The sequence below is a fragment of the Leptonychotes weddellii genome, chromosome 4 (assembly GCF_054177405.1).
Source record: "Leptonychotes weddellii isolate Sample4059 chromosome 4, ASM5417740v2, whole genome shotgun sequence".
Lineage (NCBI taxonomy): Eukaryota > Metazoa > Chordata > Mammalia > Carnivora > Phocidae > Leptonychotes > Leptonychotes weddellii.
In genome coordinates, this window is record NC_138372.1 from 66,550,846 (window position 1) to 66,575,319 (window position 24,474).

At 33.9% G+C, this 24,474-nt stretch overlaps 1 protein-coding gene across 6 annotated transcripts in view; it reads left to right on the forward strand.

The window, feature by feature from the left end:
- Positions 1-24,474, forward strand: part of SH3GLB1 (SH3 domain containing GRB2 like, endophilin B1) — a 34,709-nt gene that overhangs the window by 4,002 nt on the left and 6,233 nt on the right. Inside the window, exons 1-9 of one of the 6 annotated variants that reach the window (XM_081818728.1) lie at positions 1,347-1,367; positions 6,937-7,078; positions 10,085-10,213; positions 12,530-12,663; positions 14,122-14,214; positions 17,899-17,985; positions 19,544-19,567; positions 23,739-23,828; positions 24,225-24,325. In XM_081818728.1, the coding sequence (XP_081674854.1) occupies positions 7,042-7,078; positions 10,085-10,213; positions 12,530-12,663; positions 14,122-14,214; positions 17,899-17,985; positions 19,544-19,567; positions 23,739-23,828; positions 24,225-24,325 (695 nt within the window). In that variant the 5' untranslated portion in view covers positions 1,347-1,367; positions 6,937-7,041. Of the gene's footprint in view, positions 1-1,346; positions 1,368-2,917; positions 3,056-6,936; positions 7,079-10,084; positions 10,214-12,529; positions 12,664-14,121; positions 14,215-17,898; positions 17,986-19,543; positions 19,568-23,738; positions 23,829-24,224; positions 24,326-24,474 lie in introns of those variants that run through there. The other 5 variants (XM_031034419.2, XM_031034418.2, XM_006739217.3 and 2 more) reach the window with 5 other exon arrangements.

Sequence of the window (24,474 nt, forward strand, 5' to 3'; positions counted from 1 at the left end):
ATCATGAATGTCCTCTACCCCCTCTCTCTTTGTGTAGTCTTTCCTTCCCTCAAGATAAAACTTAAAGTCCATCTCAGACCACAAGAGCTTGAAGTGAACTCCTGTGGCATTTTTCAATTCTGTACGATCATGTGGCATTTTTCTTCTAATGAACTGTTATGTAAGGTCCCTCGGAGCTATAAAATTCTGTTTCTCTATGGCTTTCCCATCTTTAATATAAAGTTTGTATCAACTCTGTTTCTTATTCCCCTCTCACAGTATCCAACATTGTTCTTTTAAATTTTTTCTATCATTTCAACCAGGCAGGGTATCCATATGCAAAGTTTACTCTTTGAATCATTTAGCATGTTAAATAATTTTGTTCTTTTTATTAGTATTTTTCTAACATTATATCTGCTGAACTTGAAGTTGACTAATGCCAGTCTAAAATATTAAACTGTTTAATTCAATCTGTATTTATTGAGTACCTCCTAGGTGCTTGGCACTGAAGTACAAAGATGAATGAGACCTAGTTGCTGCCCTCAAAGACTTCATAGTCTAGCCCCATTTTGTCATAATTATTTTTTCTTTGTAGTAAATATCCATTTTTTGAAGTACTCTTCTGTTACTTCATTTGATAAATGTTTCAAGTGGACACATTTTTACTTCAGAATTGATACTGAAGCAAAAGTTTGCTCACCATCTTTAAAATAAGACCATATGCTTTCCAAAAAAAAATTTCAACTTTAATTACTTAGGAGTTTCGTTTTAATTTTCTAACATTTCCTTTGAACCTACTGAAGTTATACTATGAACTTCATGAATGCCAGCTGTTTTCTGAGGGGGGAAAAAGTCTTTAATATTTAGTTGCAAGCTTGGCTTTCATCTCTGATTTAATTTAGCAAACGATGGTGTGTCTAACCTGGAGAGGTAAAGATGAATATGCTGCTGCCCTCAACTAACTCCTGTTAGATCCTATCTGGATGGAATTCCAACTTGTCCAAACATTGGTCCAAGCCCTTTTGAAATCCTGTTTCCTTTATGGAATTTAAACTGTAACAACTTCACCATGTCTCTCAAATTCTATAAACAAAACATGTCACATTCAAAGTCCATACATTTTCTCATTACGTAAAAACTTTGCATATTTACTGTTACCCAAAACTTCATATCCTTTGGTGTTATTGATGTTAATTTAGTAAACTACTAAATAGAAGATGGTTTATTAACCTGATGTTAAAATAATCATCTACGAGCTTAGAACAGTAGTTCTCAGTCTTAGCTGCACTTAAAATTACCTGAGGAATCTTTACAGGCTACACCCCAGTCTGGTTAAAGTGGAATCTTTGGGGTTGGATTTGGCATCATTGTTTTTGAAAACTCCCCAGGTAATTCCAAAGAGCAGCCAAAATTGAGAATAAGTTGAGAAGTATCTACTTTACAGTTTACTATTATAATCAGAATTTGTGTTATACATTTTTTCCCCCAAGAAGTTTAGATGACTTTTAAAATATTACTTCACCCAAAGAATTGATGATGAGAGGTCATACTAAATAGATGTCTTTCATCACAAAGCCTTTTTACTTGTTGTCCTTTTCTCTTTGTGGTAAAGCATGGTATAGAATCCAGGCTCCATGTTTTATACTGTAGGCTATATGCCTATCCTGTAATAAAAGATCACAGTGCCTGGCGTAATGTGGCTGACTCAAAGACAGTCCTTTCCTTAAAGCAGTGTTTAGAGAAAATATATAAAGAGAGGGGATTAAGCTTTCTGTTCTCTTGTCATTTTACTGTATTACTAAGGAAATAATTATGAAAGAACTGTACATCAAATTATGTCGTGGAGAACATTGGATTTTGATTTCTGTGACATTCTGACTTTCATTATAGGTTGTTTTCACAAAGATTTTTATTAAAACTACTAAACATTCATTAAAATGCTTAAAATCAACTATAGTTTTTAACAGCTGTTAGGAGACTACAAACTAGCGACTCCTGGGTGGCTCAGTCGGTTAAGCGTCTGCCTTGGGCTCAGGTCATGATCTCAGGGTCCTGGGATTGAGTCCCACATTGGGCTCCTTGCTCAGCGGGGAGTCTGCTTCTCCCTCTGCTTGTGCTCTCTCTCCTTTTAAAAAAAAAAAAAAGGAGACTACAAACTAATGATTTTGGACTTAAAGATGTTGAAAACTAAAAGTTTTAAGAGTAAAATTTTAAATTTTTGGTATTTAAGAGAAGGATTTTTAATTTTTTTTTTTAAAGTAATTTTATTTTTTTTTTTTTAAAGATTTTATTTATTTATTTGAGAGAGAATGAGAGACAGAGAACATGAGAGGGAGGAGAGTCAGAGGGAGAAGCAGACTCCCCGCCGAGCAGGGAGCCCAATGCGGGACTCGATCCCGGGACTCCAGGATCATGACCTGAGCCGAAGGCAGTCGCTTAACCAACTGAGCCACCCAGGCGCCCCAGGATTTTTAATTTTTTAAAGAAAGAAAAGATCTTTTGTCTTTCTCAGAAGCATACCATTATCATCATTTTATGTTTCTTAAGACCATAAAATCCTTGATGGCAAGAACCATGTCATGTGCTGCTTCTACATCTCACATATAATAGAAGAAAATATATACCCCATAAGTATTTTGATTAACAATTTAAACCTAAATCTAGTTGATATAACTCATCATATTCTATAGTAGATGCTTTATTAAAATGTATTAGAGAAAAATGTATGTATTAAATGATACTGTATTGTTAACTTAATATGTCATACCTTCTGATTAATGATGGAAAAAAATCCTTAAACCCCCACAATAAAATCATGGGAGATACTATGTCTTTTACAGTTATGTATTTAATAAAATTTAAATGTATAATTTCAACTTAAATATATGATAACGTTAGCAATGTTTTTTTGTACCCCCACCTTTTTTGTTCATTCCAGATACGATTAAAGTTATCCTTAATTTGATAATTACTGAATACATGTAGGAAGCTGAGGTGGGCTATAAGATCCATCTGACCAGAGTGCTGTGAACAAAGACACAGGGGCAAGGAAGAACTGAAATATATTTGTATAATGGTAATAGAAAATATTAATTTCTTGAAATCAGCAAGTATGTACTGGAAGTCTTATAGTGGAATGAGACTATGATTTTAATAAACATGTGAAATTGAAACACGACACTGACACATTAAGCAAAATGTTCATCAATAAAGTTTTGATTCTTACCTACATATTATAAAGGGGGTTTTTTGGAGTGTTTGATATAAAATGCACAGCTTAGTATATGGCATTTTCTAATTTATACTACGCCCTGACACTGTTAAAAATACAGAAGTTTAAAAAAAAGTTCTTATAAATCATCTTACTGAGAAAAGAAAACGTTAAAAACAAAAGATAAAACAAGACCATATATAACATACTGGAATTCAAAGCACAGAATTAGGTAGAGTAAAAGAATAGCAACTGTTTTTACTCTCAGAAAATGCAAGTAAATATCAGACTTTATTACTGGTACTTAATACACTGCTCACGTGGGCTTTCCTACAGAACTGCTGTTTTCTAAACTGGTTTTCTATAATCAGACTTTATCTCACTCATTTTTAAACATTCTTTATATTTTTGGGTTTTGTTTTTTGCCCTTCTGAACTAATATACTAAAAACCTCCTTACAGTGTTTATGGGATCTTACATTATAAGTCAGTTTATTTTATTTCTTGCTCAGACTCCTAAAAAATGACATGTTGCAAATACTGAGCTTGGCGCTGTTATACATTCTGTCTTTTCACTAAAAAGCAAAGTATTTAATGAAAGATACTATAAGGTAGTATAATGAGAGTCATAGAGAAAGTAATTAAATAATTAAGCAAATGGGCCTTCTGACCTGAAGTTTGAAATATTTTATTTTCCAAATAATTAACTTTCTAGTTAACTTTCCAAAATATTATTGGGAGAAAACTTGCCCTGAAACCTAACTTGTGTTAGATAAACTTACTGATAAACTACTGTTTATAAATTGCTATTTATAGACATTTTTAAGTAATTTCTAGCCTGTACCTCTAATTCCAATGTTTCTAAAACATCTGTTAAAGTTTTTTTTTTTTTAATTTTTTTATTAACATATAATGTATTATTTGTTTCAGGGGTACAGGTCTGTGATTCATCAGTCTTATACCAATTCACAGTGCTCACCGTAGTACATACCCTCCCCAGTGTCCATCACCCAGCCACTGTTAGATAAAGTTTAACATAATTTTATGTACTGAAGAAAATAGGCCTGTAAGTTTATATTGTTTAGATAATAGTTTTCATTTAGCTCTCCTCTAACAGCAACCATGTCTTCTAGTTCTTAGCAGAATGCCTTGCACAAAAACTGACCTACTAAATACTGATTTTTAAATTATGAGTCTACGGATTATTGTTTTAATCTGTTCTTGGTTGTTAAATATAAGGAGTTCTATAAAAAATTAACATGTATAAAGGTGGTGCTAATGAATCTTCTAGAAGTGCAACTGGAAGATAAATCATCAGAGGACTCTCTACCCTTCCCTTAGAAATCCCTCATTTCTTATCGTTCGCTCTCAGGTCAATTGTTACCTGCTCAGAGAAGCTGTTCTTCTAACCACCCACATCTCACACTGAAAACTCCTCTTCCCCGCTTCCAGGCCCAGGTTGCATATCCCTCTCCCCTTGAAGCCTTCCCTGATTCTCCTGTTTTCCCCTCTCCCTGCAGGTTGAATTCTTCCTTCCTCTGTACTCAAATTCATTAATTCATTCAGTTAAATGTTCAGTCACTCACTCAAGAAATAATAGGACCACCTACTCAGTCCTCTGTCCACTGTCTTTTTATCTTTATATTCTTATTATCAAATTATTGTTTGTTGTCTGCCCCATTAAAATGGGAGCTTCCTAAGAGCAGAAACCTGTTTTTTCTGGCTGCTGAAACCCTTGTGCTTAGAATAGTGCCTGGCACATATGAAGGTGCTTAATAAATATGTGTTCAGGGAGTGAATCAAATAAACAAATACTCTTCACATAAGTAGGGCTCAAATAAACAAACAAATATACTTTCTTATTAAGGTGCGAAGTTAAGAATTTTTCTCTACTGGTAGATTATCCTTTATAGGTGATGTTCACATGGGTATATTCCCCCTTTTCTTTCCCTTCCATTGGTTGCTTTACCTGAGAGAGAATCTATTTAACCATTAGAGGTAGACTTTGAACATGTGAAATTCTAATCTATCCCTCTTTAGAGGTCTATAGCCTCAAATTTTCAGGGATCTGTAGAGAATACCACAGTTCTCTCTCAAAACTGAAATTGCAGTAGTTACCCAGCTGACCTTGGCATCAGGGTTTTGATCTTTTGCCTAATGCATCTCCTATTCCCATCCTCAGTTACAGTACACTGCAAGACTGTGGTCTTAGGCAGTAGCTTTGGAAGTGCTATTCCCCGTTCCACCCACTGGGTGAGGGCTTGGCTACAGGCCAGTCTCAAAAAGACCTAAGGCTTTACAAAAGCTATTGAAGCATTTATTTCTAGCCCCTGAACAAGACCTTCAATGGGGGGTTGTAACCAGACTCTTAAGAATAACATTCTAGAGGACTTTTTAGCTAAAATTGTTAACTGATAGTCAACAGAAAGTATTCGACCAATAAGAAGGATGCTAAAAGAAACAGATAATAAAACTCAGAAAAATGGAGCAGCAGAAGATATTTTAAGAAATGAAAGGGAAGAAAAAAGCAAGGTAAACATTATATTCTGTTAGCCAGAAATGAGTCATGACTAATGAGTATAGAATTAGTGCTAGTGATACGCCTCTGTTATGATGGGAGAAAGCCACATATTCTAGAGGAAAAATATACATGATAAACAGCCTGAGTCATCACTTCTAGTATTTAAAAGTCTTCAAAAATCTCCATAAAATCTACATGGAAAACTTTTTACCTCTTTGTTCTTGTATGGGCATTGCTGCCTTTCCTCAAAAACCAACACACTCAAGGTCATAAAAATTGATATGCTGAGTATATTTAACTACATATTATGATCTTTAAAAAATGCTCCTCCATAGTAGGAATAGTATATGTTCCAAAAGTTAGTCTATAAATCAATTGTTGGAACATACCCTGAAGAAACAAATGATGGTTTCCCAGAACATCCCATAAGAGCCTATCTAACTAGGTGTGATTAAAGTGCCATTAATACAAAGCCACATTAAACATAAGCAGCCCTTTTTTAAATGCAAAATAATAATTACCAGGCACTGAACAAAGTGATTTGCATACGTACTCTTAATTCTCAAAGCACTGTATGTTATGTATCGTCTCCCTTTAATGATAGAAGATACCTAAGAAGAAAATATTCAAAAGCCTGTTCAGGTCACAAAATTAAGCAGTGCTGTCAGGATTTGAATTCAGCACCAACTGACTCAAAGTTCTTACTCCTTATCACTATACTATCCTACCTTTAGATGTAAGAAATATTTATATACTTTATATACCAGGCAGTATATAGATTCTCTGTAGAGTTCACTCCATTTTAGCAGAACTAAGGATATAATCTTAAGAGAAGGTCAGCATAGGGGCGCCTGGGTGGCTCAGTTGGTTAAGCGACTGCCTTCAGCTCAGGTCATGATCCTGGAGTCCCGGGACTGAGTCCCACATCAGGCTCCCTGCTCAGAGGGAGTCTGCTTCTCCCTCTGACCCTTCCCCCCTCATGTGCTCTCTCTCTCTCTCTCTCAAATAAATAAATAAAATCTTTAAAAAAAAAAAGAGAGAGAGAAGGTCAGCATAAGTGCCACAAAAGAGGTATGGATAAATTGCCATAGGGGCAAAAACAGTCAAGGCAATGGTTTACAATTATTTGTATGTTCGGGATTGTCTGGGTTTGAGTTTTTAATTATTGATATAGGTTCCTAAAATGTATTTGAGGTATATTTAATTTTTTTTATAATTAATAACAGTTCACAGAAGAAAAACTTGGCCAGGCGGAGAAGACAGAACTGGATGCTCACTTAGAGAACCTTCTTAGCAAAGCTGAATGTACCAAAATATGGACAGAAAAAATAATGAAACAAACTGAAGTGTTATTGCAGCCAAATCCAAGTAAGAAACTTTTTACCTTTGTCTACCTTATTGACTAATCTGATTAAAAGATACCATTAGTAGGTTTTTTTGATGTAAAAAAAAAAAAAGGTTTTGATGGCTACTGGAAAACAGTTTTTGGTTTGTGGCTTTCAGGTGTATGGGTTTTGTGTTTGTGTGCGCCTGCGCGCTTTTGGTGAAGAAGAGGGTGATAAACACTTCTTTGTGTACCCTCTAACAAATTGATTAATTGTGTTTTCCATGCCTTTGTAGAATCCTTTTGATAATTTCAGGGAGTGAATTTTGTTTTTGAGAGAGAGAAAGAGAACATACGAGTGCCCCCTCCCCCCCACTCCTTGAGGGTGAGGGAGAGAGAGAATCCTAAGCTCAGTGTGGAACCCAGTGTGGGGCTCAATCTCACAAAACTGAGATCATGACCTGAGCCAAAGTCAAGAGTCAGCACTTAATGGACTGAGCCAGCCTGGCGCCCCAGGAGTAGCTTTTAATTTTAAGAGTTAGGAAGGGCTGTGAAAATAGGAGAATTGTCCCCAAATAATTAAGGGAAAATTATATGGAAACTTACATAGTTACCAATTATTTATGTTTATGTTGTTTGATATTTTTACATAAATTATTCCATTTGATTTTTAGACAACTATAAGGTTTTTCAGATCACCCATCTCAGTAATTTATCAAATAAGGTGCACAATTATTAATTGCAAATCACAAGTTAGCATTTTATACAGTGTAGAATAGCTAATTAGAAGTGGAAATTGAACTAGAATCTGGTGCATCAACACCCAGTCTTTTCACCCTGAGCTTTACACATCAAAACTGAAGAACAAAGGCAGCAGCAAATGCTTTCCTTCCCATTTTCCCCAGTGTTGTGACCATGTTGTGAAATGCCATAAGCTCACTTTTAGATACTAGCTTAAGCTCCAAGCTTTAAACTTTGCTGCTATTCCATGAACCTGAATCACTATACAAAACATTAGTAATTCTGTACCATCATGGTAACCTTTTGAAATAGGCCTTTTACACTTTGAGTGAGGCCTGTTGTCTTTGGGCACCATGTGGTATTTCTTACTCATTTAAGACTACTTAAATTATATACCAGGGCACCTTAAAAAAGTAGTAGACATTTTTCCTTATGTTCCTTGCTCTATCCAGAGTTCTTCACGTAAGTAGTCTGTTCTACATGTTTTTCTGAATGGCAAACTCATACACAACTGATAAACGGGAATTTCATTAGTATAAAGTTACAATGGCTCATATAATACAATTTTAATTAGTGTTTTAAGTCTAAAGTAGTAAACAAAATTGGATTTTTTTGTTTGTGCTCTGATTATAAAGTTACATAGATTATGAGTGGTCAGACCCAAACCTCTTTTTCCTGTAAGCCCTGTAATTTTTACAGTATGATTTTCTGGAACCTAGGGTTTTTCAAAAATATATATTGCATTATAGCAGTATTGCCCACATATTCTTTTAAGATTTTATTATGGTCTATTGCTGCCCTATTGAAATGAACATTTACTTAAAGTATGCCAAATGTTTATTAACTGAACGAAGTCAACATAGGATTCAACTTTAAACTTTGACCAAATAGGTAGAAATGCACCAAAGCTAAGAATCACTCTCATAGTCAGATAATGAAATTCTGCAATGTAGTTAACATCTTTTAAATGGTTGTGTTTTGAACTGACTCTTCTTGGTTTGAACTAATTTAAAGGTTTTAAAAGTCCTGCGTAAAAACTTCTGATGGTGCTCCAGAGTCTACCACATAAATGAGTATTATTCCAATAGCCTATTTTATGTATTATAATCAATGCTTATGCTGATTCCTCAAGTGTTTCTGTTACTGGTTCAGTTCACTTTTTAAGTTTCCAGTGCACTGTGTGAAACTTCCACTTGTAGAGTAATTATCTGAGATGCTTAGAAGGAACCTTTTTTTTTTTTTTAGCTTCTCTTTAGACTATAAATTTGATTTATAGTTAATCATTGTTTCTGGAAACTGATCTTTTTCTCATTTGTCTCTCACATACCTATTAGGCAGCCGTGTAAGTGTGAATATTTTGTATATTGCACTAACCAGGCATTTATTCAGATTTTACTGATTATTTTTTTTCCTTTCCATGTATACTAGCATTCTACTGTTTCTTTTAACCTGTCTCATATTTTAACGAAATCTTTTGAGTGAATACATGCTGAGGGGTATCTGTATATCTTGTATTTTAAACAAAATTAAATAAAATTAAGCCAAGACATCATATTGCTGATCTCTGTCTGTGACTGGTCCAAACCTAGGTGGTTCTATTCCTTAATTTCCATGCCTATATTTAGACTCTAGGAAGGAGAGAGACCATGTGAGCACGCAAAAGTACGATAAAGGGGGGCGCCTGAGTGGCTCAGTTGTTAAGCGTCTGCCTTCACTCAGGTCACGATCCCAGGGTCCTGGGATCCAGCCCGGCGTCCGGCTCCCTGATCTGCGGGAAGCCTGCTTCTCCCTCTCCCACCCCCCCTGCTTGTGTTCCCTCTTTCACTGTGTCTCTCTCTGTCAAATAAATAGAATCTTAAAAAAAAAAAAGTATGATAAAGGTATTAAAAGTATGTGACTCTTTGGTTCTAATAGGTACTTTATATCCATTTTTTCATAGCTGGAAATCCCTGGTTTTGAAATTGAACATATATTCAAGGTTAAAAATCAGATTTATGAATGGGGCAAAGGCAACGTCATTAGATATTAAGTGAATACCAGTGCTTTTAGAATCTCATCATATGATAGTTTCACTTTAAGTAAATATTTTTGTGCCAAAATATTTTATCAGATTTCTAAAGTATAAGTTTCATAGAGCTATATAATATTCTAACATAAAAATTAATAATTATGTATTAAGATATGTACTTAAAAGCATGCCAATTTCATCTTATTTTACAGGATGATAAATGGGTAGTAGGGAAAAAAAACAATTTTTTAAATAGTTGTGCTTTTTTGAAATCATTGATAATTTTAAACCTTTCTCCTAGATGCCAGGATAGAAGAATTTGTTTATGAGAAACTGGATAGAAAAGCTCCAAGTCGTATAAACAACCCAGAACTTTTGGGACAATATATGATTGATGCAGGGACTGAGTTTGGCCCAGGAACAGCTTATGGTAAGCAAAAGGCAAAAAGATCTGCTAAAAACTAGCTTTACTTTTAGATTTTTACTACTTAGAGACATCATTAACATCTACCTAATATTAGTAGAATCAATTTTAACTTCAAATTTTTTATGTTTAAGTTTTGGATAAAGTAAGAAATAGAGATGACCGGTAAATATGAATGGTTCAACTTAATATATTTAAGTATATATTCTGAGAATTCACATTTATCATTTTAGATCTAAAAGTTAACTGAATTCTTCAGTTGTGCTCCCATTGAATCTTGCAACCTCCGTTATAGTACTTCTTTTGATATATTGTAATTTTTGTTTATATGTCTCCCCTAGATGATTTTTTTTAAGCTTTCTTGAGGGCTTATTTATTTTTGTAATAAAATGCCTGGCACATAGTGTTTGAACATACCACTAATGCTTTCATTACACAGTAATGTCACTACCACAAAAATGTTAACAGTGGTTATCTTTGGATGTTTGGATTACATTTCATTCTATTTTCCTCAGCTAGTTCAGATTTTCTATAATCATGTTTTATAGTTATGCCAGCTTTTTTAGTTGCTATACTGACTTTTTCAGTGTATAACTCTGAAGCTCATTATCCCCCAAATCTAATTTTCTCCGAATATAAGACTATTTCAGATTCCTATAGCTTCTTTTCCTATTGTTCATGGCAAGTAATTCTCTTTATTAAGACTTCTGCAGGAAATTGGTCCTTATGTGAGTATGAAATGTAGGTAAATTAAATGATTTTCTATGTGTAGTACTGATTTATAAAATAGTTCGTAAACTCTGGAACAAAATGAACTTAAAGTTGTTTTTTTTTTTTAAAGATTTTATTAATTTATTTTACAGAGACACAGCAAGAGAGAGAACACAAGCAGGGGGAGTGGGAGAGGGAGAAGCAGGCTTCCCACCGAGCAGGGAGCCCGATGCGGGGCTCGATCCCAGGACCCTGGGATCATGACCTGAGCCGAAGGCAGACGCTTAATGCCTGAGCCACCCAGACACCCCTGAACTTAAAGTTTTAATAGTTACCTTTATGTCAGAAGGAAATAACCTAAATACTGTATAATGAATGGCGTTAATCCATTGACTGTTAGATGTACAACTGAAACTTTTACATTGTGGTCTTCAAAAGGTACTTCTTTGAGAAGTCTGAAAATGATTAAAATTTCTATAGTTTTATTTCTAAATTTTAACTATTAATTTTAGAAAAATTTTACACATTAAACAGATTTTTTGTGCCTGCTTGTGCCAGAAGCAGTTAGATGCTGGAGGTCATAAAGGTACATGAAGGACACCTAGCCCTTTCCTTCACCAAGCTGAAGGCCTAGTGGGGCACAAACATTCAAAAGCCTTATAAATTTTTTCCTTTTTTAATATGCTTAATCTGTTTTCACCTGTAGTAGTTCTATTGACTGTACCTTGATTATTGGAATTGGGCTTTGTGAATCTATTTAATCATAATTGATAATAACTAACAATTGAGTATTTCAGGCATTGGGCTAAACATACACAATAAATGTATTATTTCCATAAGTCTTCACTTACAGCCTACTTATAAATTCTATAATCTCCATTTTGAAGACAAGGAAACTGAGTCTTAGAGAGATTACATAATTCATCTATGATCATATAGCAAGTAACTCAGAGATCTGTATCCAGACATGGAGCTCTTAACGACTATGTTATATTATCTTCCTTGCCAAGCAAATCTAGTCGCATCCTAACATGGAGGATTTAAGATCCACAGAATTGAAGATTAGAGGTAGAACTCGAAGTAGAACCTTGGTCTTGTGGTTCCCTTTCTTTTTGCTCTATTTTCCACTGAGCTTGTCCTATTTAAACATTAAGGTATATGTGTTGCAAAACATGGATTTTTCTTTAACTTAAGATACAAATATACAGTTATTATTTAAAGATACTTGAGGCCCATGCATAATATAGAAATAGACAAATTTTGTCTTGATCTACTTATGAAAATATTTTAAGCATTATGCTTTTCTAAACATATCTCCACTGTTTGAGCTGTAGTCATAAATACTTTTTAGTGTATTTATCCTCTTTTGTTCCATTGGTTGAATTGGTACAGTTAACTGTGATATGATAAGGACTTCTTGAACCTGTCATTTTCATTTAGATATTTATAATCTTAAATTTACTTTTAAAATAAAACTAATGACAGCTAATTCTCTTTGATTTTTTAAGTAAACAAGTGACAACTAACTTTAAAGCAGATCAGATTGCTGATTTTATTTTCTGACATTACCAGAAGATGGTAAAAAAAAAAAAACACTTTTTTCCTTTGCAGGTAATGCCCTTATTAAATGTGGAGAAACACAAAAACGAATTGGAACAGCAGACAGAGAGCTGATTCAAACATCAGCTTTAAATTTTCTCACTCCTTTAAGAAACTTTATAGAAGGAGATTACAAAACAATTGCTGTGAGTTGGAAAATGTTCCCTTTTTTTTAGTAAAATAATTTATATATATAATTACACTTTTTAATGAATAATTTGCCCTCTTACGGACTGTGTAGATGTAGCAGATTAGAAAATTTAAATAATCTAGCTAGGTACATATTCAGCAGAACACAAAGCTAACCAAAATAAAGAACTTCCATTTTTGTGTCCCTGCAGTGTTATTTAGATTACATCAATTGTTGTTCATTACCAGCACTAAAATTTGTAGAGAAATTCCTGGAATGATTATAAAAATATGGCACAAAATACCTCCATAGTATAGCCATGTTAGCTATTCATTTAAACTGGGAGCCAAAAACCTAATTACTGTATTTCTGACTGTTCAACTTTCTGTTGTTTGCATCCCTAGAAGTCTTGTTATCTTCTCCTCACACAGCTGTGTTTTATTGCTGAAGAAATAAATGTAACTTTCCCAAGCCTAATATTATTTTTTAGTTTTTTTTTAAGCAATGGAGAGTGAAGATCTAGATGGATTTTTTTTGCCTAAGATTTTTGCAAGATTGTTCTTTATTGTAAATACTACTATAAACTTTAATTTGCAGATTTCTTACTATAAAATACTGTAGAAACTCAGTATGTGTACAATGAATTTGTCTCTGGGTAAAAAGTATTTTGCCTGAGACAAAGGAAAAACCACCAAGTTGAAATACAATTTAAAAAATATTAGATTGTCAGTAGGATGAAATGTGATATATGAAATCTGTCTGAGAATTAATAAAGCAAGCAGTGGATTTTTATAAACTTACCTGTTATGGTGAAGTTCCCATGAGGAATTCTAAGATACCATACTAATGTTTATTCATTATTCTATAAATTTGAAATTTCCTTTTGTAGTAATAGAGTTGCTTTCAGTGCTCTGGCACATTAAGTGAGCCTGCCCAGTCCTTGAGGTAGATCACTTAGGGTGTCAAGGAACTTTGACCTAGGCCCATACCTCCTTTACCTTGGCACTTCCTAGATAATCTGTTTGAAACAGTTTATCAGCCTGGGCATTACTGACATTTTCGGTAGAAGAGTTCTTTGTTGTAGAAGCTGTACTGCATTGTAGGATATTTAGCAGCATCCTGGTTTCTACCTAGTAACATCTCCCCACCCCCCAGTTGTGACAGCCAAGATGATAGAGCAAAACATTCCCTAGATGGCAAAACCGCAAAATATTAAAATATGCATTTCTTTGTTTCTGCCATCACCTGCCATCTTTCCCAGATTTCCCCAGCATCTAGAATGTCTCCATTATTTTAAAATTGAAAACCGTAAGAAAAAGGAGTCAAGTGTTACTTCATAGCCAATTTTGTAATCATTGATCTTTGTTTATCAGATGATTCATGTATTTAATGGAGACTGGTACTTTAAATGTGTATGCTCTTACTGGATTTTAGCATCTTTAGCCTTTATTTTTTTTCTTTTGTATTTTTATAGAAAGAAAGGAAACTATTACAAAATAAAAGGCTGGATTTGGATGCTGCAAAAACCAGACTAAAAAAGGCAAAAGCTGCAGAAACCAGAGCGTCAGTAAGTAGTGTTTTTTTGCATAGAAAAAATCTTAGGTTGATAAATTTAAAATTTGTAAAATATTTTACTCCTATACCATGCAAGCTACAGTCTATTACTAAGAGTAGAATATGATTTTAGGGTATTGTTTTTGTGTTTAAACAAACTTATCAGAACTTAATGCATCCAAATCAGTGCACAGTAGTCATATCAACAGGCAGTATTATTTCAGTGATACACCTGTTGCTAAAAAATAAAAATTATAAGAGCTCCTAAAGTTCTGTCATGTTCTTTAAATATCCTCAGTGATGATGGCAAATATCCTTTTGGAGATAGGTTTATTATATTTGAAATAGAAAAACAGATAGTAATTAAGATGAGAATAAGTCAAGTTTGAGATTGCTAATGTGTGACCTAAAAATTAAACTTGACACCCTTTCCACATGTGAGTCAAACTGACTAAAGGCGTCACCAAGAATAATTCCAAAACCATTCAAACAGTTGCAGCATGGACGCCCAGGTGACTATTTTGAAGGGGAGGAAACCCATTTGGATACATAAGTTCTGATATATTTTTCATAAAATCAACCTCAGAATAGTCTTCATTTTAAATGGAGTTGGTTAAATATTAAATATAGTAATTTAATGATTCATACACATGTATTTATAAGTTTCTTAAAAGGTTTTATTTATAAGCTTATTTAATCTATTATTTATACTGCTTATATTTCCATTCCAAAGATGGAAGACATTAATCAGATAGTATAATATAAACAAGTCTGAATTTATTAGAGGAGGCTAACAGGTTAATTCTTAATTTATACTAAGGGATATGTTTTGTCAAGAAGCATGACATTCCCCCTGCCTTCTGTTCCCAACTCACTACCACTGTCATTATCAAGAATCATTGCCTTAAGGAACATAGGCCACAGTGCTGGTGGAAGACAACTGTGGCTCCCTTGTTTGGGGAAAGAAGAGGTTGAGACTTGTTTTATAGTGAAATTTAAAACTGGTAAAATTGGGATTAAACAGTGATGTCTTGTGAAAGTACCCCAACACTTTATATGAGCAGAATAAATTTCTTCTAGAAATATTTTCTTCTAAACAGTTCCCCTTTTGGAGAGTCTGTATTAATTACTGCTGAAGAAGAGCTTGCTTTGACAAGACATTAAATCGAAATTCTCTGGCTATTTCACCTCAGGATTTATCATGATGTCATCATCAAGAACACCCTAACTTCCCAAAACAGGCTTTTCACAGAATCAGAACTTCAAAATGAACACTGTAGGTGACAAGAGATTCTAAATTAGGATTAGTTTCTAGTTGCTAATAATAGATTTATGTGGTAAAATATAAATTGATTTTTTTTTTTAAGATTTTATTTATTTATTTGACAGAGAGACAGCGAGAGAGGGAACACAAGCGGGGGGAGTGGGAGAGGGAGAAGCAGACTCCCTGCTGAGCAGGGAGCCCGATGGGGGCTTGAACCCAGGACCCCGGGATCATGACCTGAGCCGAAGGCAGACGCTTAACTGAGCCGCCCAGGCGCCCCTGAATTGATTTTTAAGATACTAATTTCATAATCAGGAAAAAAATGTTAAGATAAATAAGGATCATTTGGAAATAAGTCAAAATCTCTTTATTCAAAATGCCTGTATGCGCCCAGTAATGATGGTGGAATGAGAATACTGTCATCAAGTGTCAGTACAAAACTTTCTTTCACAAGCACTATTACAGAATAATGATAATCTTTTTTATCTGGAAAAGTTCCAGAAAACTTAGAGATTTAACACTGTATAAGGTCCTTTGGTTATTCTAAATTATTTAACCATTGCTATTAAAATGTGTAAGAACTAAATATAATAGTAGACAAATTTTGAAAGATGTTTCCTTTTGGTATATCCGGAAAAGATCTTGACAGTTTTTCTGTGCTGAGTATTGTTGAGGACAGATTTTTTCCATGAGAATTTACATTTAAAATAAAAATGAAAAATTACACAAATGACTTTATTGAACAATTTCACGTATACACAGCTTTTCTAGAATTTATATATTGCATAAAACAAAGTTAACTATAGCCAAATATTTAAAATATTAGTTTAGGTAGAAATTCACATTTCCTGATTATAGTTGTGTTCTTTTCCCCTAGATAACCAACTCGTTTTTCTTCAAACTTTATAGTAGTAAGTCTGAAATACTTTAGAAGGGAGAAGTCCTCTTAGTTTATTATTACATAAAGCCTTAAGGCATGCCTATTATTCTGTGATCTTTGGTGGGTTTTTTTTTTTCTTTCTGTATTTCTTTTCTGTTTACTTGAAGAATACAGAAAAATAGAAACCACTATGAGTTTGTGTTTGTTTTTTTTTTCTTTGACACATTTCCTCGTTCCTAGTTGACTCTAATCCCAGAATTTCTTTGAATTCACTTTATAAATTTCCATGGATTGTTTTGTGAGTAGTTATTTCTCTGCAAGTAAGGTTTGGGACCTGTGCATATCAGCACTTTTTTTTTTTTTTAATAATTCATTTACTTGTTTCTTGTTACCTCTTTTTAAAGTCTATATTTATTGAATGCTTATTTTGTACAAGGCGCTTTGCTGAGGAATTCAGAGATAAATAATGCAAAATCTCTACTGCCCTCAGTTCACAATCTAGTATACTAGATTGAACTTTTTGATGACTTAGCCAAGTCAGTAAAATATTTATGCCTGTATCCAATATTGCTACTTTATTAACTTGTATTTTATTAGTTAGCATGTTGAAAAATGGTAAAGCAACATCAAAGGCATTTCTCAAAAATACACCAATTGAACAGAAAGAAAACCTACTTGAATGTTTCACAATGAACAAAAACACAATTTTGAAAATAGTATAAAACTTGTCAAAGAAGCAAAGACAAATAAAATTTCTGCATTTAAATTAACCCAGCTTTAGTCTTATATAATTTTTTTTTAATTATTCCGGACTTCTGTTAATGGGAAGAAAAAAATCATCTAGTTTCAAAGCTCTCTAATATTTAGAGGTTTAAACCTCAGTTTTGGGTATAACAAATGTGGAAAATACATCTTCAATAACACAGTATTGTGAATGTCCCTCTGCCCAATTAAGCATTTCCACATATGTCTAAATCTTTAATCTGTAAACTGAGCACCATCATGTAACTTAACCTTAATGTACACATATGAGAATTTAAAGCTTATTAAAGCTTAATAAAATAATATTAATAATTTAATATTATTAAAAATATAAGGATTGACATACCTTTCATATTTCTTCAGGGTATGCCAAGACCTGGCTGAGGATGACTGAAAGAGAACATGGTTGAAGGCATCATACATTCATAAAATAGAAATGATCTTTGAATAGGAAAGTTGTGGGTAGGCAGAAGGGCTTTCATAGGTGAAAATTTAATAAAAATTGTAGGTAACTGGCAGTCTTTAAAGTGATGTGTTTTTCCTAAATGATTCTAATTTAAAATCAAGCATCAACCATGTTTTTTGTCTTTAAAAATCTGAATCTTTTGGAAAAGTTGAATAGGCACCACTATTGTGAAATTCTATAGAACAACATAGATGTCTTTTTAAGTAGAAAACCATTTTATCAGCTCTCTTAATACTTGTTTGTGTGTCCTTTATTGTGAAGAAGTAATTGTTTCACTGTGTTCATTGGTATAATGTGTTCTTTGTCTCTTACCTATGCACTTAAGCAACTAAACTCAGCTCGCCTTGAAGGAGATAACAATATGGTAAATTTCTCTTACATGCTCAACTTCCTGCATGTAAAATGGCTGAAGGTTTGTTGGCCTACTGTGTTTTCTACATCTTGAGTAAAGTGCCTTCTCTTGCTATTATCTGCTGTAAAAGTCTAAAGTAGTCAAAGCCATGAATTCATTAGTCCAACAAAAAATACAGGGAATACTAGCTGAAGTAATATTGGAACTTGAAGAATAGAAATTTTGTGTTCTAATTGCCAAATATATTAGCTATGCCAAATTCATATTTTAGAATATGAATTTATATATAAATATATAGTGCCTTTTATACCTAGTAAAAGACATTAATTTAACTGGCACTTTGTATTTTCACTTTTGGCAAAGAAAATTAACAAAATTTACTTAACTTAGAGAAAAGTGTAAAGTTTACAGACTTACTTTGTTTTTTAGTATCTTTGATGTTTACCTTAATTTTCACCCAAACTCAACATAGAATTAATTTCTTACGCAGTTTCATGCCAAGACACACTCACCCCCCATATTTCTGTAGTAGCCAGGCCCATTCCCTGTCCAGTACTAATTTACTTAAGAAAGTTACAGAATAGTGATAGCTTTGGGCAAGAATCAGGAGTGAAAATTGTTCTGTAGTACCCAATATATATGTTGAGCTTGATTTGAGGATTTGAGTTTTGAGATGTTAGCAATTTTTAATTTTTAACAAAATAGAAATTCATAAAATCTGAATATAGCCCAAAAACTCATAAACATTAGCCAATAAAAATTTATAGATGTAGTGTTTGGCATCATATTCCTAGATACATTTCCATAGAAGTAGTATGGAAACTGCAGTACAGTTAATAATAAATTCACAGGTAACTGACTGCCTTTATTCCATTAGCATTGAGCTACAAGGGGCAAAAAAATTCATGTAATGGGAAAGTTTATGTACGGAGTATTTAAAATGCATTTTTGTTGTTCTGAACTACTGTAATTATTGAAGCCCTGGCTAAATTAGGGCTTTCCTTAGATAGCAAGAGAATGCATTCATTTATTTCCATTGTCCTATCTGTAGGTGAATGAAAATGTGTGAGACTATTTCAGTCATTGGTAACTTCGCATATAAATCATAGGTTTTATTTTAGGTAAGGATATCCTAAACAATTAGCAAGACTTTATTTCACTTATTAGGCATCTGTTTTGCTACTGATGTCATCTACTTAAAATAAGATGTTTAACTCTGGTCGTTTTAAATTCATTACATCTCAAGTTTATTGTGCCCCACCGGTGGCTATAGCAATGTCTATTTATCCTTGCTTTATTTTAGTTTCCTAAAATTCTAGAATTTTAGACCTAAATGAGAAATTAGGAATTGTTTAGTCCAGACCTTTCATTTTACAGATGAGAGAACTACAACTTACTCCCAGTTTTAGAAAACTATTACGTAGTAACTTATAAAATTAGTATAAGATTCAAAAATTAATACTATTGATCCATATGAAGGCATACTTTCTCAGTATATTAAGCTGTACTGATTTAGTTACTACTATAATTACATTTTTCTATACTAAGTTGTAGAAAATGTTAAATTCCAACTTTCTTTCATGCTCTATATTTTTCTCTAATTTTTAATGCTGGCTAGATTTGGGCAGAGGAAGTGACAAAAGTAAGTAAATTATTAAACTATAGAGTTATGAAACAATTTAATTGTTATTCATTCAGTAAATATTTATTGGACAGCAGCCATGGGGCCAGTCATAGTCTTTGTTACTATGTCTTACAAAATCTGAAAATTACTATAGAAAGCTCAGATTGTTTGGCTAGAAGTAGCTTCATAAGGTAGTGCAACAATGTTACAGAGATGTGCTTTGCACACATTCTGATACAATGTTACATTAAGTAGTAATCTTGCCAGAAGACAGTTTAAATACTTGGTTTACTTACATGACAGTTATATAAACTACCCTTTACACCATGTCTTGTATATTCAGTAACTGAATATATCATATGTCACACAAATGAATTTTGTAGATAGCTGAAGCTTGTTCTCTCCAGTAACCAGAGCTAAGTCTTCTGTCACTTTAGTTGAAAATATTGTAAAATAGTATTTTACTGCTCCATTAAATACAGGATAACATATATTTAATTTTACTTACAGTTAGGGTATGAATGTACATTATTGTACCGTGTAACAATTAGATCCGTTGTTTGTTTTTGAAGTATGTTGTCTCCTCCCTCAGTGTCAGACTGTCACTTTTAAAAGCTGTCCATATGACTGCTACTAGTAGTCCCTCTTTCCATGTTACCATTCCTAATCTTTTCTAGGATGGGAAATAAAATAGTCAAGCAAGAATTTAAGGAATAAATTATGACTTTAGATTTGTTTCAGTATTTGAGGTCTTCAGAAGCATTTTTTATTTACTCCTCATGTTCAGGCCTACCAAAATTTGACCTGCAGATGAGGACAGGCTGAAGATTGAGGGCAGGTGGTAATTGTGGCCCCTGACTTTTTCTTCTTTTTTTTTTTTTTTTCCAAACGTTAACTTTTTATTTTCTGCCTTTGTAGGATTGCTGCCTATAAGGTCTGTTCCATGTATAGGTTATGAGGGTTTTGATTCTTTGAATTGGAAATCCAGTGTGAAATTGTTGACGCCCACTCTTCATCCCCCTTTGTGGAATCCATTTATCAACTTAGTTACAGGTCTCCCTTCGCCTCTGATTTTTTTCCTGAACCTCTAGCTTGAAGAGGATAGAGTAACGTGGAAGAGAATATAGGTTGAACAATAAAACCAGGGTCTCTTCCACTCTGGTTAGCAGACAGATACACCAAAAAATTTCTGATTCTGCAGTCTCTGTAAGTTAGGGAAATATGTGATATGATGGAAAGAAACTCATAAAACAAATATTTACATTGTGTGTGTGGGGCAGGGTGTGTAAGTAAAACTTAATATATCAAAATGGATTTGGGAAGATTTTTTTTCTTCTGTACTTTTCACTTCTGCCATTTTTATAATTTAAAATATGTATAATTTTAAAACTTCATATTCCTCGAATATTTTAAGATTTAAGCCTATAAAAAAAATAGGTGACAGAACAAGATTGTCACAGCAAATGCCTCAAAAGCCTGACCAAAATTTCTAGCTTACAGTTACCCAGACCTGATATCACAGATCAACAAATTCTTGCCCTTTTTCCAAGTTACATCTTAAAACAATTCTTGCTTCCCTAACCCAAGTTATGCTGTCATATACTCTGGCAGGAGAAAGTCTCTTCCCTAGAACTTTATGTCTTAACTGTAAAATTAAGTCAGGGAATGAGGTCTTCTGGAGGACAGAATAAAAACCCTTTAAATTCACCCTTTTTATCTATCTTTCTAATATGGATCATTCTCTTCCTAGTAAATTGACTATGCCAAACCTATTTCAGTTACCTCTGCCTCTCAGATTAATTATGATCGTTACATGTGTCAGAAGTAGAGATGGTTTGGGAGATTTGACTACAGCCACCCCAGGCATACACTGAAACTTGTTCAGGAAGTGAGATTCATTTACTTCTGTCATTTACCTTTTCTAAACACAAAGTCTAAATTGTGCAAAGAATGACTTCCTAGGCTTTGTAATATGGTGCCTTTCTTCATAATTTATATTTTGCCCAAACATGGAAGACTGACCCCTTATACTTTCTGAGATCATTTTATAACTTTTTCCACTTCATGCTCAAACTTCCCAGTTACTTAATCTGTTACCTAGTTCACTTGCTTATACCTTATACAGAAATATTGCCAAATAGAAGGCTTTTCTGCCATTTCTCCTAAAGGCCATTAAATCAAATTGTACTTTCATAGAGACCCATGGGGAACTAGTCTTGTTTACTTTTTTTTTTTTTTTTAAAGATTTTTTATTTATTTATCTGAGAGAGAGAATGGGAGACAGCATGAGAGGGGGAGGATCAGAGGGAGAAGCAGACTCCCCGCCGAGCAGGGAGCCCGATGCGGGACTCGATCCCGGGACTCCAGGATCATGACCTGAGCCGAAGGCAGTTGCTTAACCAACTGAGCCACCCAGGCGCCCGTAATCTTGTTTACTTTTAAAGTTTATTTATTTTTGATTTACTATGGGTACTTCTAATCAAAACTTTTCTGTAGTCAACCAAGCAGAAGAGTAAATAATGCAAATGTGATACTGAAGTAATTGGTTTTCCTTAACACTTAGGAGGTTCATTGATTCTTTTCTTCTCCTGGGACTTGATTTCCTACTTGATGCTAGCTTCTGGATGAAGCTTACTTCAGCCCTATTATCAAAGCACCATGCATTCTGATTTCAGTCAAGTAAAATTTAATTTTAACTCTTGAATTATTGAGTAATTCAAACTTATTTCCATAAATCCAATCTAGTGGTCACTTCTAATCACCTCTGTTGCCAGTGGGATGAGAATGACTAAAGCAACTGATGATGTATTTTGCTGCTACTTCCTTTTTGACTGGTTCACTGGGTTAACTGTTGCCACCAAAAAGTGAAGGAGAAGGGAGATGGGGTGTGCAAGGAAAAAGTTTAGACCTAATTTTTATACTTACTACAGTCTTGGAAATATTCTAATTACTTGGATGGGGAGGCTATTTATTCTGGAGAGGTAGTAGAAGGTAGCATTATTAATGGCATTACCACCAATGATGATTCCTAGTGTGGGATAAGCTAACTGTTTTGCATGAGCTGTGAGATTTTATTTTTCTCTTCCTCACTTACTACCAACCCTCTGGCTAAAGGTTTAAGATGTTTTTTGCCAGTATTTACTATTTTTAGGTCCTGTTAATTTTTTAGTGAACTGTTTTGTCCCAGCAGTGAACCTGTATCAGAGGGCTGAAGCTAGTAGTAGTGGTGTGCTATTATATACACCTTTTTCCGGCTCTGAGGTCAATGACTTCACCTTGGTAGCTTGAAATGAGCTGTGGTTGGAGTATTTGTACCATGAAAATCAGCACATTAGAACTCATTCACCCCACTCCCAGCCAGTTTACCAGCACACTACTGATTAAAGGTCCCCCATAACTTGCAGAAAAACCCTAGCATATCTTGTATATAATAGTGATGCTTAAGTTTGGAAATGCAAAGTTTGGAAAGAAAACTGAAAAAAAAAAAAAGTCATTTATGCAATAAAGTTCTTTGAAAGAAGCTAAGAACTATGTGCCTAGAAACAAATAATATGTTTGGTAACTAAACAGAAGAGGTTAAAATCCTATGGCTTCACTCTGAAGTTTGTTCATTTGAGATTAAAGACTATCTTTAACTTCAAAGTAAAGTAGCTATAGTAATAATTGAGAATTTTTTTAACAATTTTTTTTAAGGATTTTATTTATTTGAGACAGAGAGAGAGAGAGCATGAGCACGGGGAGAAGCAGGCACCCCGCTGTGCCAGGACTCCCCCCCCCCCCCCAATGTGGGGTTATGCTGGGATCGTGACCTGAGCTGAAGGCAGACGCTTACCATCTGAGCCACGCGGGAGAATTTTTTGAAATATTATTTTATACATATAAACTAATATTCTTAAAATGTTATGACAGTATATTGACTGTCCCATAGTAGTGTTTGTAGGCTTTTATGTGTATGCCATTAAGCTTTGACATTAATGGATTCTTCTGAGTGAAGTACTGGTAAGGAATTGGGTAATGTAGAAAAGCTAAGGTGTAGAAAACAGGGAACAGTTTAAACACAAAACAGAATCAGGGACTTGGCAGCTTCTCATTTGGGGTTTACTTGGGGGATTTTTAAACTATCTTAACAAATGTACATAAAATGGGCTAAGTCCTCTAATAAAATTCTAAAACTATGTTCCAATTTAAGTCTGAACAGGAATTGAGAATAACTCAAAGTGAATTTGATCGTCAAGCAGAAATTACAAGACTTCTGCTAGAGGGAATCAGCAGTACACATGTGAGTGTTCATTCACTGGAAATTCATTTGAAACAGAAGACTTTGATTGTCCTAAGGGACTTTGAGGGGGAGAACTGAACTTCAAAACTTTTTCAGTCATTTATCAAGGAAATTTAAATTATGGCCCTTGCCAAGATATATGAAGAAATATTTTAAATTTTTGTTTACACCTCATCACCTAGATCTCTCACCATCATCAACGCCATTTGTTGGTTTTTGTTGGCTACATAGTTTGTTCTTACACTATTAACCGAGGTCAGCCTTGGTAAGCCTTGTAGTAGAATGCTAGATACTGGTGATTCTCCCTGAGTACATGTTGTGGTCTGTTGCCCCTTGGAATTTAGCACTTTTAAGTAGATTACAGAGCTAAGAAGTAACTGTAACTTTCCTTTACAGGCCCATCATCTCCGTTGCCTGAATGACTTTGTGGAAGCCCAGATGACTTACTATGCACAATGTTACCAGTACATGTTAGACCTCCAGAAACAACTGGGAAGGTTGTAATTTCCTTTTCACACCTGAAACTCTTGATAAGAGAGGAAATTCAGATTTTTGCATGTGAACTAATAATAGAGATGAAGATTAGAAGGATTAAAGACTTTTATTAGCTTGCTTAAAATCAGATTCTTTTTTTTTTTCTTTAAGG